Here is a 13,746-nt window from a genome sequence, read left to right on the forward strand (position 1 = left end):
TAACCGAAGCCACAGTGACCTGAACACGCAGATTGTGGTCTACGTGAGACTCCCCTCCAAGGAGTACTCCAAGAACATCGTCATCTTGGAGATTTGAAAATCTGTTAATGTGATCACCAAGTAGTTGAGCACGCTGATAATTCCAATTTCGACATGCCAAAAAGACATGCTTGGCGTCTTCACGAACAGCTTCTCCGCAGCACGGACATTCTGAGAGATATCGACGGTCAATTATACCTGCACCGGCAAGCCGGTAGGCAAAAAAAAACATGCCGATTCGCATCTTGCTCAGTAAATGCATCCCGGCCACTTTCACTGGTGATCGAAGAACCGGTTTCCATAGTGGAATAGCACAGCCTAGACTATGAGCACGTCTGAACTGAGTAATTCTGCTTCTGTCAGTGGCTTCTAATCTTGTTGTCATGGCAGTAACAACAGCGGAAACAGCCTCGCGTACACCAGTTGGTGCAGCAGTATGAAGCAGTGTCTTCAGCCAGTGTTGTGTGCCCGTCATCCAGGTTGCACACCGGTTCTTGAACGGGGAACGCAGCAACGATCCGATTGTTGTTCTGCTGTTCGACCATTTAGTAATGGCCCTGGCCCGTAGTTTTGCTCCTCGCAGTGCCATTGATGGTATGCGTAGTTCCTCGTATGCTGCTTTACGGCAGTAATTAGAAGAACAGTCGATGGTGTCTCTGATTGCGCGATCAATCACACGTTGCAATGGATGCAGACGTGCTGAGGACATTCCATACAGCTCGCATCCGTATGTTGCAATTGGAACAAGCACTGCTCGTACGAGCTGAACACGTATTGCTGCTGGTATGTGTCTGCGTAAGAGGAATGGCCTCAGACTGTGGTAGGCACGGGTTGCTTTCTCTTTCCTGTCAACAATAATTGCATCCATTTCAAGATCAGCTGTCATTGGTAGACCTAGATAAGTGTACTGAGAAAGCGTTGCAATCTCACTACCAGCAACTAACAGCTGTACATGCACTGCAAAAATGCCCTGTCAATTTTAAGGCTAAATATTCTAGATATAAGCATGCTTGTGCTTAAAACAAGCAAATTTGGCTGCCAGTGCAGTAAGTGAATTTCACTTGCTAAGATGTCTTAAAACAAGTCAGTCTGTCCGACTGTCAGTATAGCACATAAAATCTTGAAATAAGATCACAAAGACTCATTTCAAGCAATCTAGTTAAGCTTGGTTAATGCAAAAGAAGCTTATTATCACTCAAAACTAGAGTATTTTTTTAGCATCAAATGACTTAAAACAAGATTTATGAAATTCTTGTTTTTAGGTTGCTAAATAAGACCACATGCTCTTAAAATAAGGAAACATGACAATGCTCTCAGAAAAAAAACATGCTTTTATTGACAAGGACCAAGGTAAAGATTGTCTTCAGAGGGGTCTAAACACAGCCCAAAACCCTAAAAGTGCATTTCATAACAAATTTAGAAGTGAGTTTCAATCAAAATGACTAAAAGCAAACAACAAATTGTACCGTGACATTTTGGCAAATCAAACATGAATCAACCATTTTTGGTCACGCAGGTCACAAACCTGTGCATTTTTGGCTTACTCTACTTTTTGTTGAATTCTTCCCATTCAGCTATTGCCTTCTTGTAGGAATGAGTAAGGTCACGCTCGTGAATACTGTCCTTCAGTACCTCAGTCTGGATGACGGATAACAAAGTGGCACCACATTTGGGGTAGGTGAGGTGGAAGGTGTAATAACACCCCATGAGGATCAGAGGAGCCTCATGAATCATTTCCTTAGGTAAGGTGGTCAGTGGCATTGTGCCAACAGCCAGGAGAAGGTTATTAGATCCTACCAGGAAGACCGGACTGGTGATGGGCCATCTCTGGAGAAACATATTGGGGTCCTCAGATGGCTGAGAGCAACAAAGTAGAGACAAAAGGTAGAACAAGATTAAACTTCACACATATCAACTTCAGTTTCAGTTTGATACTGATACTGATGCAAACTCACCTCAAGAACATGGAACAGTGCTTCACATGCTGGTCCAAGCTTTTTGGGTGGGGGCGAGAAGGGAAGGGAACAATGAAGGAAGTGCCTTGAACAAAGCAATGGCTTGTCCTGCTGTAAAACAATATGGACACATCAACTGCATTGTCTGTCTTGCTGTTAGGCAATTTGACTGTGACATTAAGTATTGTGCAATTGTGTAATTGGAAAGTCAACATAAAAGGCAAAAAAGGTAGTGTAATCATGGAAAAACTGTATCAGTGAGTGACAGCGTATGTTTATGTGTTTAGTGTGTATATCCCTGAAACAATATGAATTTTTAGTAAAATAAGAGTAAAATAAAAGCTTTTGCTGTTATTGGACAAGCAAACTTAAAGTTTGGCTCGATAGTGTGGCAACAGCAGTCGGGGTGAATCTACAATATTCTCGCTGCAGGGATATAAAAAGCACTTGTCAGTTGCACAAGTGAAAAACAAGACTATAAGGGTCATATGTATACATGAAAAGGTGTTAGTGGTGTTTAAAACCTCTAGTGACCACCACATCTTAGAAACTATCATGAAAAGGATAAGAAAAAAAGAAGGAAAATAAAGACAATATTTAAGTTTGTAGTCATCAAAAAGGGGATTAAAAAGCGATTAAAATCACATCATACGCAGCCATTACATAGGCAAATCCAACCTATAAAACAGTGTTGTTATCTATATTTGCATTATGCTTACATTTATCCAGACCCATTGGTGGCTTCAATGACTTGTTCCACACTCCAAAGAACAGCGCATTTTGGCAAAAGCTTTCCCATCGGGCTTTGATCTGGTCAGCAAAGTTCTTGTTATCTGCCTGTAGAATGCGGCCCAGTTCGTCCATGATCTGAGCGTACAGAGAAAACAGCAATTTCCGACTCTCATTTTGCTTAACCTTTGGACTAGCAGGCAGAAATGCTATGTGCATCAGAAACAGGTGAACATAATAAAATTTACAAAATTCAGTCAGTTAATGTAATATTAGATGCCTGCCACTTTCCCCTGAGTCAAACCAATAGTTTTGATGGGGATTAAAAATGTACTTTCATATTGAAGAGTGGAGCGATCTAATCAGAACACAACCTTAGTTTTTATTACACATGCCTCCATTTAAATGACTCTTCAAAGGCACCTGATATACTGTCCTAGCTTCAACAAGCCATAGTTACAGTGACTGTTAGCCCAATTGGCACAGCATGCTGAGGATTATATCAGAAGACAAGAAGAGACAAGGTCTAACAAAAGCTTCCATCTAAATACAAAGCTTTAGCCAGCGATGGCATCAGTCATGGACTTTCTCGCATCAACTCTACTACTACTAGCCCCCTAAAGTTTTTAGCCAACTCTATTACTGTAGCAAATGCAAATGCAAATGCTTATAATAGTTGGTGACTTTTTGGTATTCTAAAGTCTTGGTGGATGATGAAGATATTAATCAATAATACTACATTAAAAAAAATCGGCATTTTTAACTGGGTTTACTATCCCTTTAAACCTTCTGTTCGGTCACACTGTCACATTGAGTGATACCAACTACCAAGGGATTATAAGAATTAAGTCACTCACATGCTTATGGTCTTTGAAGCAGGGATATGCCTCTATGACCTTCTCGATCATATTCTCTTCTTTGAGTGAACATGAGTCTATAAAGGCTCTCCTTGACTCAAACTCAAGATCCAGGAGATGAGCCACATCATCTTGGTTCGGTCTAGGTCTCTTCCACAGCTCTTTAAGGGTTTTGTAGTGTCTGGCTTGGAGTTTCCTGGAGTAATGGCCTGGCACTGAATCAACAACAAAGGCATTTAAACTTTTACTGCAAACTTCTGCTGAGATGATCCAGAGACTAGATGATTCAGACTAGATGCATGTGTAAAGAGGCTGCAATTAGCACTTGTATTGTACAGCAAAATCATTTCTATTTGGATAAAAGTGGAAAAAGTTGTGGTTTGAAGAGAACTTTTCAAAATCCAATCCCAAAAATCTCAACCCGATAGTCATCCGTACCATACTATCACAATGTTCAAAGAAAAAAAAAACAGGGAGAGAGCTCATGAGCATCTCTCAAAAAAATCAAATGATGTGTGTTTGTACATATCAAACATGGCATAAAGGGGGAGTGGGTCATTGAGACCTGAGAGAATGTGTCGATAGCTTAAATGGTGTGGAAGAAGTTGGAAATTGAATAAAAAAGAAGAGTTAAGTGTGCTGCTGAGGGAACACATTTGGGTGTAATACATATTAGTACATAACACGTGTAGAGACAACTTTACCAATTTACCTGTGTCATCACTATCCTGGTCTGTGGGCGTGTCCTCTAGGGGATCAGTGTTCTCAGTTGATGCACTCGAATCAGCATCATACTGATTGTCCTGGTTATTTGGTTTGAACTGTAGTCGAGGTTTCTTTGAAGGAAGAGTTGGGCTGGGCTTGGGAGTTGACTGGCTCATCAAATTCTGGGTTGACCTGACATTCTGCAGTCTCTTGATCAGTTGACGGAAGATTGCTTCCTGTGGTGTGAAATGGACACAGTGATTCATTTAAAGATATAAGTGACAGATTATGATACAACACTTGAAAGACTAACCCATTGTTCACACAGGACGCGTAAGCGCCGCAAAGTAAGAATTTGTGAGTATTTGCATGCCAGCCAGCGCTTCTGTGTTCACACCAGAAGCGCATTTCTCCACACCGGTCCACAAGAGCAGGCGCTTCCACGTCCTGTGTGAACGAGGGTTAAGAGTAGATACAGTAATACAAATAAACACCCACCATGCACCAAATGCATGTAAAAAAAATGGTGTTGCCAATAAATAACCTGGAATGACCTGGACAGTTGGCCAGTAAAGTGTCAAGTAATGACAATGACTTTGTACACTGAAGGTGAAGAACCTACCCAAGGTTGTTTAGTGCTATCCTTATCTTGCAGCATCGGATAGTACTCAGTCAACATTTTGGCCATGGCAGACACCTCTTCACGTGAGGGATATTTTGAGTCCCCCATCTCCTGCACTTCATTAGCCCTCAGGATCGAAATCATGCTTGTCATGGTGTTTCTGACCAAGCGGCACCTGAGCTCTTTGGACATGGTGCACTCATGTGCTCTGCCGCAACGCTGCAACTCAAAATAGTACTTGCGGACTTGCTCCAACTCTGTATCTATGTAAATAACATAGTCTGGGCTGCTTATCTTCATGATTTTTTTAGGCGTCACGTGTCTTGGTGTTGACGTCTGAGGTAGGCTCGTCTGGTCCCCTGCAGGTTTTACGGCCACTTCAGAAGTTAAGATCTCCTGCACAAAAACATTAATAATTCCAAGACCAAGAAGATTTTTGACCGTTCCTCATGGTGACTGATACTGATCATAACAAATTCACTAGACCAAAAATGCAGCCATTTTGCTAGCATATTACTGCATTGTCTAACACTTAAAGAGGAAAATGTCTGTCAAAGTAATTGCAGACTAGTCAGAGATGATGACTACCATAAGATGTGCTACTCTGATCTAAAATAAAATATGTGTACATATTTATAAGTGTAATTTATTTACAAAACATCAAGGTGTGGATGAATCAACATTCATACAGGTGTCCATGTGTTTAATGATAGATTGATATCACCACAGTATTAATTTCAACATTTTAGAAATTTGCAAATTGTCAAGAAAAAATGCTATTCATGTGCATTTCTAGCACTACTTGTGAAATCACGCATTTTATCCAAATTTTCCAATTCATATTTTGTCTGTGATACACCTCATTCATTAATTCACAGTAAATCCATACCTCTGGATGAAATGTTGCCCAAATGCACTTTCGTCTGAGGAAGTTCTCTGGCCCAGGTAGAAGGTCCCTTAGGTCTTCTCGTGTTAATGAGGGTAGTACCTCATTGGTAATATTTGCAGCTGTAACGTGTGAGGAGAGATCATTTACCAAAAGCATATTTCTAACACCATTACTATGTTGCCCTTGTACATTAAAGTTACATCAATGCTAATGATTTTACATGAGTCTTGCTTGGTAAGCGCAGTAACAGACTACAATTGTTTGAAAAAAGAGTTATTATTAACATCAGTCTAGGTGTGTCTAAAAATATGCGCTGAGGGTAGGTGTCTTTATAATTTACATGACATTTACCTTGTAAGAGTGACACAGTTGCCTCATCTAATGTCTCCATCTCACAATGAAAAAGCAATCTGCAAGTTACAGTAAACGGGAAAAGAGTTCATGTCATTAAAAAACAAACAAACAACTAAAATAACAACAAACATAAATATGACGGAAATTAATCTGTCCATTGCTGAGACTCGCAACCAACTGGCTAATGTTAACCTTCCTTACCATATCAAATCCCCTTCGCGCCATGCGACTTGAGGCAGTCCTTCATGTTAGCTAGGTTTTAACAGATAAAATTACTGAACACCAAAGGAAAACGCATGATATTAATGTCAGTTGACCTGGTATAAGCTACAGACAGTTTATTTACATGAGACTAATTAGCTACATTCGTTGTACACACCCCATCAGCGAGGCAGCTAGCTAGCAAAACGGTTTTGCAGTTAGCGAGCTAGCTTAACAAAGTTAAATCAGCTAACAGTTCATTAAGTTATTCTGTCAACTTGTTATATTTGGAGCACCCCTCCATACATCCCCTATGCCTTTCTAATTTGACTGGCAACTCTCTTGGTTAGCTGATGTTTAACTACATTGAATTTCTACCTTACCTTGCTTGGTCGCTGTTAGGGTTAAACCCAAAACATTATCACCAACTGTGAAAGAAGACACAAAGACGTGAGATATAGGCTTGCAAGGAGAGTGATCAGAGACTGTTCAGTAACATTCATCCAACCTACTCTGTAAAACAGTCCCTGCTCTCCTTCTTTTATTAAAGTTTAGGTGTGCCCTATTACATAGGTCTCAATCGTCTAAGGGAGGGGGAACAGTTCACACGGTTGAGACTGGTTTCAACATCAAGCAAGCATATTTTGAGAAAGCAAAGCAGAGACAGATAGTTCAAGGACATCAAGAGAAAGCAGTGTCTAAAGGAATGTCAAGAGAAAGCAGTGTCTAAAGGAATGTGATGCTCTATGCAAGCGTGTGTTCTATGTGCATGTAATAGTAACTTGGATAATATGAAGAATAATATGTGCATGTTACAGTAACTTGGATAATATGAAGAATAATATGTGCATGTAACAGTAACTTGGATAATATGAAGAATAATATGAAGAATGTGATTACATGATATTAACTTGGATAATATGAAGCAAGCTTATTAAATGTGAGTACATGATATATACAGTTTTATTCCAACATTTCCCCCCTGTTTATCCAATTTACTCATTGTAGAACATCATTTATTGATCACTTCACGAGGATTTTCGATCATAAAGTCAAAAACATATGAGAAAAAGTTACACCTAGAGGAGAAATGTTACTCATAGTCACCTGGATCTGGAAAAAGATCAGTAATGTTAAAAGATGTTTCATCGTCATGGTCAACACTATCTTTATTAATGTTTACACCATCTTCGTCGTCGTCATGTTGTGGAATAAGAGTGTAAAGCTCTTGAACATGTAACTGAATGGGTGAAATAGCAGAGGATATTACCTGGGTGCAAATCCTGCGAAAAATGGGGATACAAATACATCCACACACTGTCAGAATGCTGACAAAAACTGTCACTGCCAATGCAATTGTCATTAAAAGAGGCTTCCACTTACTGAAGAAATCAGCGAACCCAGACCACATAGAGGTATCAACACCTGAATGCTCTTTCATCTTCTTATTCAGGGACTGAAGTCCATCCAAGGCCCTGGTGAGGCTGCCATCTGCTGCTGTATTGTTCGGAATGAACGTGCAACACTTCTCACCAAAAAGGGCGCAGACATGTCCTTTCTCCGCCAGTAACATGTCAAGAGCAATGCGGTTCTGGAAAGCCATCAAGGATGTAGCTGACAATTGCTCATGAATTGCTTGAAAACCATCTTGAGTATAATTTCCTAGCTTCTGCACATTGTAGTGGATGTAGTTGATCCTATCTACATTTTTATTTATTGTTATCCAAGGTACAATAGATTCCCACCCAGCTGCTATTTGATTAACCAGTTTATAATCATCAGGAACACCTCGTGGAATACCTATAGCATCAATATAAGTTGGATCATTATCACTCCATCCCAAGCCTCTTTTAGTCCTAGTCCATAAATGTGGGAGTATGGTGTCAAATGTATGTAGTAGCTCAACCGCTGTGATCTGGAATATGTGTACAGGCAGAATTAAGGTAACGGTAGCACAATATCCTGTAGTATTGAAAGGTAATTTGTCATATATGGCGTTACCACCACACCACCACCATATGTCGCTACGTGATAAGGGAGAAAAATGTACGTCGACGGTCTCAGTTTCCACACATAAGGAAACATTCAATGAACCCAATGTGTTGCCAGTCCCAGTCCTGTGAATACATGTGAAATTTCCCATCGCAACTTTATTTGAAAACAGTGGTTTCTTCTTCTCTGGACCTGTAAGGGGGAAAACCTTATCGAAAATAGCACAGTTTCCCGTGGGGTTGGTCTTCGTCATGACCTGTAAAAGGCAACTTTTATTCAAAACAGAAGGAACTATCTGCAGCAGCGGTCTTGGTCCCATGCAAACCACACAGTCCTGGTTGGTGGTGTTTGCTGCTTGCTCTGCCATGAGTAACCAGTTGTTGTTTTGGCCAGAAATACCAGTAAATACTTGGAACTAATCATCAGTGGTTTGAAGTACAGCTACTTTAACACCTGCTCTAATTGATGCCCTGGTTAATTCTGGTCTCTGTAGTTTTGCTGAGTAAGTCTGGCATAACTGAATTGGGTAACACGTATCATAGCCTGTCCTCCATTGGCATAACAAGAATTCCCAACAGGTGCATCCCAACCACACACATGAAGTATCTTTGGTTGGAATTGGGCTTAGGAGCTGTCCTGATGTCAAATCTACAGTCAAAACTAAAGTTTTACCTTGGTTTTTCTCAACAAGTGACATTAGTGGCCTCTGATGTTTAGCGTAACTAGTTTTAGTATATGACGACCAGTAACCTTGAGGATCTGCCACTAGTGTTTCCCAACCCCCTTTTCTATCATTAATCATGTACCAAGGACTCCCATCTGGCTTAGCATATACTCCCCTGTGACGTAAGTGCTTAACTGTTAGAGTGATGACTGTAGTTTTATTTTGTGGAATACATACTCTGAGCAGACTAAAATGTTGGTGTTGGCCACAAGCAGGATCCGTGATGTTTTGTTTTATGTTTAGGTCAGAAAAACGTCGCCTGTCAGGTTGTTGCAGCTGGTCATGAAGGAGTAAGCCTGTGCCTGTAATGATCATTCCAATAGCCACTGTAACCAATAATGCTATGCCTATTTTAACGTAGGCCATGTTGACAGGTATTCCCCGGCTCCCTCTAAAGTCCTACAAGGCTGTGGACAATCTTCACCGGGTTTGAGACGACTACACACTAAAAGTGCAGCCCCCTTTGTAGTCGGACTTTACCTTGCAGGACGGTAGGAACCCAAAGAAACCCTCCCAACAAGCCCTTTTTATTTATTATTATTATGGACTGGCCCAGTAGCCAGCCCATAGACTGCTACTGCAAGTAGCAGTCTATGGGCTGGCTACTGAGCCAGCCCATATTGTTATTGCTGTTTAGTTATAATTATGGACTGGCTCAGTAGCCAGCCCATAGACTGCTACTTGCAGTAGCAGTCTATGGGCTGGCTACTGAGCCAGCCCATATTGTTATTGCTTGTGGTGTTTAGTTATTTTTATGGACTGGCTCAGTAGCCAGCCCATAGACTGCTACTTGCAGTAGCAGTCTATGGGCTGGCTACTGAGCCAGCCCATATTGTTATTGCTTGTGGTGTTTAGTTATGGACTGGCCCAGTAGCCAGCCCATAGACTGCTACTGCAAGTAGCAGTCTATGGGCTGGCTACTGAGCCAGCCCATATTGTTATTGCTGTTTAGTTATAATTATGGACTGGCTCAGTAGCCAGCCCATAGACTGCTACTTGCAGTAGCAGTCTATGGGCTGGCTACTGAGCCAGCCCATATTGTTATTGCTGTTTAGTTATTATGGACTGGCTCAGTAGCCAGCCCATAGACTGCTACTTGCAGTAGCAGTCTATGGGCTGGCTACTGAGCCAGCCCATATTGTTATTGCTGTTTAGTTATTATTCCGTATATCTTAATCTTCCACTTTTTGCGCGCGTAATGCGGCCAAAACCGCAAGAAGGACCCCCACACATGTTACACCGCCGGAAACGTGGCGCTCGGGACTACAGCGGTATTTAATTTTTGGAAAGTTTTGTGTAACCATGGCGACGCTATTAACGAAAACGTTAAAAAATGGGCCACTTGATTAGGGAATCGCTGTTCTATTTTTAGAACAGCACATAGAAAACGAGAATTTACAGACTTTTCACAGCCTTTTAGCTCAGCCATACGGCCACGTAGAAACGTGATTGATGGCTCATTTTTGAGATAAACGTCTGAACTCTCTCTGTGGCTAAATGCTAATTGCTAGCATGTTAGCATGTTAGCATTTAAGCTAATTTACTCATGTCTAAAGGCAAATACACACATGGCATGATGTAGGGAGGTCATAGGACAACCTTGGCAGTTTCTAAACTTGAGGCTCTCTTGCTAGGTGCTAGCATGTTAGCCGTTAGCATGTTAGCATTTAAGCTAATTTACTCATGTCTAAAGGCAAATACACACATGGCATGATGTAGGGAGGTTATAGGACAACCTTGGCACTTTCTAAACTTGAGGCTCTCTTGCTAGGTGCTAGCATGATAACTGTTAGCATGTTAGCCTTTAAGCTAATTTACTCACGTTTAAAGGCAAATACACACATGGCATGATATAGGGAGGTTATAGGACAACCTTGGCACTTTCTAAACTTGAAACCCTCTTGCTAGGTGCTAACATGGTAGCCGTTAGCATGTTAGCATTTAAGCTAATTTACTCATGTCTTCAGGCAAATACACATATGGCATGGTGTAGGGAGGTTATAGGACAACCTTGGCACTTTCTAAACTTGAGGCTGTCTTGCTAGGTGCTAGCATAATGATTGTTAGCATGTTAGCATTTAAGCTAATTTACTCACGTTTAAAGGTAAATATACACATGACATGATGTGGGGAGGTTATAGTACAACCTTGGTAGTTTCTAAACTTGAGGCTGTCTTGCTAGGTGCTAGCATGTTAGCCGTTAGCATGTTAGCATTTAAGCTAATTTACTCATGTCTAAAGGCAAATACACACATGGCATGATGTAGGGAGGTTATAGGACAACCTTGGCACTTTCTAAACTTGGGACTCTCTTGCTAGGTGCTAGCATGATGACTGTTAGCATGTTAGCATTTAAGCTAATTTGCTCATGTTTAAAGGCAAATACACATATGCATGATGCAGGGACATTATAGGACATCCTTGGCAGTTTCTAAACTTGAGGCTGTCTTGCTAGGTGGTAGCATGTTAGCCGTTTGCATGTTAGCATTTAAGCTAATTTACTCATGTCTAAAGGCAAATACACACATGGCATGATGTAGGGAGGTTATAGGACAACCTTGGCACTTTCTAAACTTGAGGCCCTCTTGCTAGGTGCTAGCATGATAACTGTTAGCATGTTAGCATTTAAGCTAATTTACTCACGTTTAAAGGCATATACACACATGGCATGATGTAGGGAGGTTATAGGACAACCTTGGCACTTTCTAAACTTGAGGCTCTCTTGCTAGGTGCTAGCATAATGATTGTTAGCATGTTAGCATTTAAGCTAATTTATTCACGTTTAAAGGCAAATACACACATGCATGATGCAGGGACGTCATAGGACATCCTTGGCAGTTTCTAAACTTAAGGCTGTCTTGCTAGGTGCTAGCATGTTAGCAATTAAGCTAATTTACTCATGTCTAAAGGCAAATACACAAATGGCATGATGTAGGGAGGTTATAGGACAACCTTGGCACTTTCTAAACTTGAGGCTCTCTTGCTAGGTGCTAGCATGATAACTGTTAGCATGTTAGCATTTAAGCTAATTTACTCATGTTTAAAGGCAAATACACACATGGCATGATGTAGGGAGGTTATAGGACAACCTTGGCACTTTCTCAACTTGATGTTGTCTTGCTAGGTGCTAGCATGGTAGCCGTTAGCATGTTAGCATTTTAGCTAATTTACTTATATCTTCAGGCAAAAACACATATGGCATGGTGTAGGGAGGTTATAGGACAACCTTGGCACTTTCTAAACTTGAGGCTCTCTTGCTAGGTGCTAGCATAATGATTGTTAGCATGTTAGCATTTAAGCTAATTTACTCACATTTAAAGGTAAATACACACATGGCAAGATATAGGGAGGTTATAGGACAACCTTGACACTTTCTAAACTTGAAACCCTCTTGCTAGGTGCTAGCATATTAGCCGTTAGCATGTTAGCATTTAACCTAATTTACTCATGTCTAAAGGCAAATACACACATGGCATGATGTAGGGAGGTTATAGGACAACCTTGGCACTTTCTAAACTTGGGACTCTCTTGCTAGGTGCTAGCATGATGACTGTTAGCATGTTAGCATTTAAGCTAATTTGCTCATGTTTAAAGGCAAATTAACACATGCATGATGCAGGGACGTTATAGGACATCCTTGGCAGTTTCTAAACTTGAGGCTGTCTTGCTAGGTGCTAGTATGTTAGCCGTTAGCATGTTAGCATTTAAGCTAATTTACTCATGTCTAAAGGCAAATACACACATGGCATGATGTAGGGAGGTTATAGGACAACCTTGGCACTTTCTAAACTTGAGGGTCTCTTGCTAGGTGCTAGCATGATAACTTTTAGCATGTTAGCATTTAAGCTAATTTACTCACGTTTAAAGGCAAATACACACATGGCATGATGTAGGGAGGTTATAGGACAACCTTGGCACTTTCTAAATTTGAAACCCTCTTGCTAGGTGCTAACATGGTAGCCGTTAGCGTGTTAGCATTTAAGCTAATTTACTCATGTCTAAAGGCAAATACACACATGGCATGATGTAGGGAGGTTATAGGACAACCTTGGCACTTTCTCAACTTGATGCTCTCTTGCTAGGTGCTAAAATGTTAGCCGTTAGCATGTTAGCATTTAAGCTAATTTACTCATGTCTTCAGGCAAATACACATATGGCATGGTGTAGGGAGGTTATAGGACAACCTTGGTACTTTCTAAACTTGAGGCTGTCTTGCTAGGTGCTAGCATAATGATTGTGAGCATGTTAGCATTTAAGCTAATTTACTCACGTTTAAAGGCAAATACACACTTGGCATGATGTGGGGACACTATGGGACTGCATCAACCTTTTCCGTACTTGAGGCTTTCTTGCTAGGTGCTACCGCGGTAGCCGTTGGCGCACCGGGCCCGAGGTTCACAGCACAGGTGGCCAGTCCATCAAAATTTCCGCGGGAATTTTCTAGTTATTCCGTATATCTTAATCTTCCACTTTTTGCGCGCGTAATGCGACCAAAACCGCAAGAAGGACCCCCACACATGTTACACCGCCGGAAACGTGGCGCTCGGGACTACAGCGGTATTTAATTTTTGGAAAGTTTTGTGTAACCATGGCGACGCTATTAACGAAAACGTTAAAAAATGGGCCACTTGATTAGGGAATCGCTGTTCTATTTTTAGAACAGCACATAGAAAACGAGA

General features: G+C 41.0%; 1 protein-coding gene across 1 annotated transcript; it reads right to left on the minus strand.

Moving 5' to 3' along the window:
* Positions 1 to 1,374: 1,374 nt before the first annotated feature.
* Positions 1,375 to 6,743, minus strand: LOC131128251 (uncharacterized). The gene is made up of 9 exons (XM_058070919.1): positions 6,735 to 6,743; positions 6,148 to 6,206; positions 5,797 to 5,915; positions 4,908 to 5,303; positions 4,293 to 4,521; positions 3,581 to 3,795; positions 2,714 to 2,861; positions 1,995 to 2,105; positions 1,375 to 1,896 (listed from the first exon to the last, which is right to left on the minus strand). The coding sequence occupies exons 2-8, from the start codon at positions 6,185 to 6,187 to the stop codon at positions 2,017 to 2,019; spliced, it is 1,236 nt and encodes a 411-aa protein (XP_057926902.1). The 5' UTR covers positions 6,188 to 6,206; positions 6,735 to 6,743; the 3' UTR covers positions 1,375 to 1,896; positions 1,995 to 2,016.
* Between the last annotated feature and the right edge of the window lie 7,003 nt (positions 6,744 to 13,746).

Source organism: Doryrhamphus excisus, chromosome 4, assembly GCF_030265055.1.
Source record: "Doryrhamphus excisus isolate RoL2022-K1 chromosome 4, RoL_Dexc_1.0, whole genome shotgun sequence".
Classification (NCBI taxonomy): domain Eukaryota; kingdom Metazoa; phylum Chordata; class Actinopteri; order Syngnathiformes; family Syngnathidae; genus Doryrhamphus; species Doryrhamphus excisus.

Coding starts and splice junctions, on each gene's coding strand:
- LOC131128251 (XM_058070919.1), bottom strand. CDS start 6,187: ATGGAGACATTAGATGAGGCAACTGTGTCACTCTTACAAG. Junction 5,916..6,147: donor AACTGTGTCACTCTTACAAG/GTAAATGTCATG, acceptor CACACGTTACAG/CTGCAAATATTACCAATGAG. Junction 3,796..4,292: donor CCAGGATAGTGATGACACAG/GTAAATTGGTAA, acceptor TTGTTGATTCAG/TGCCAGGCCATTACTCCAGG.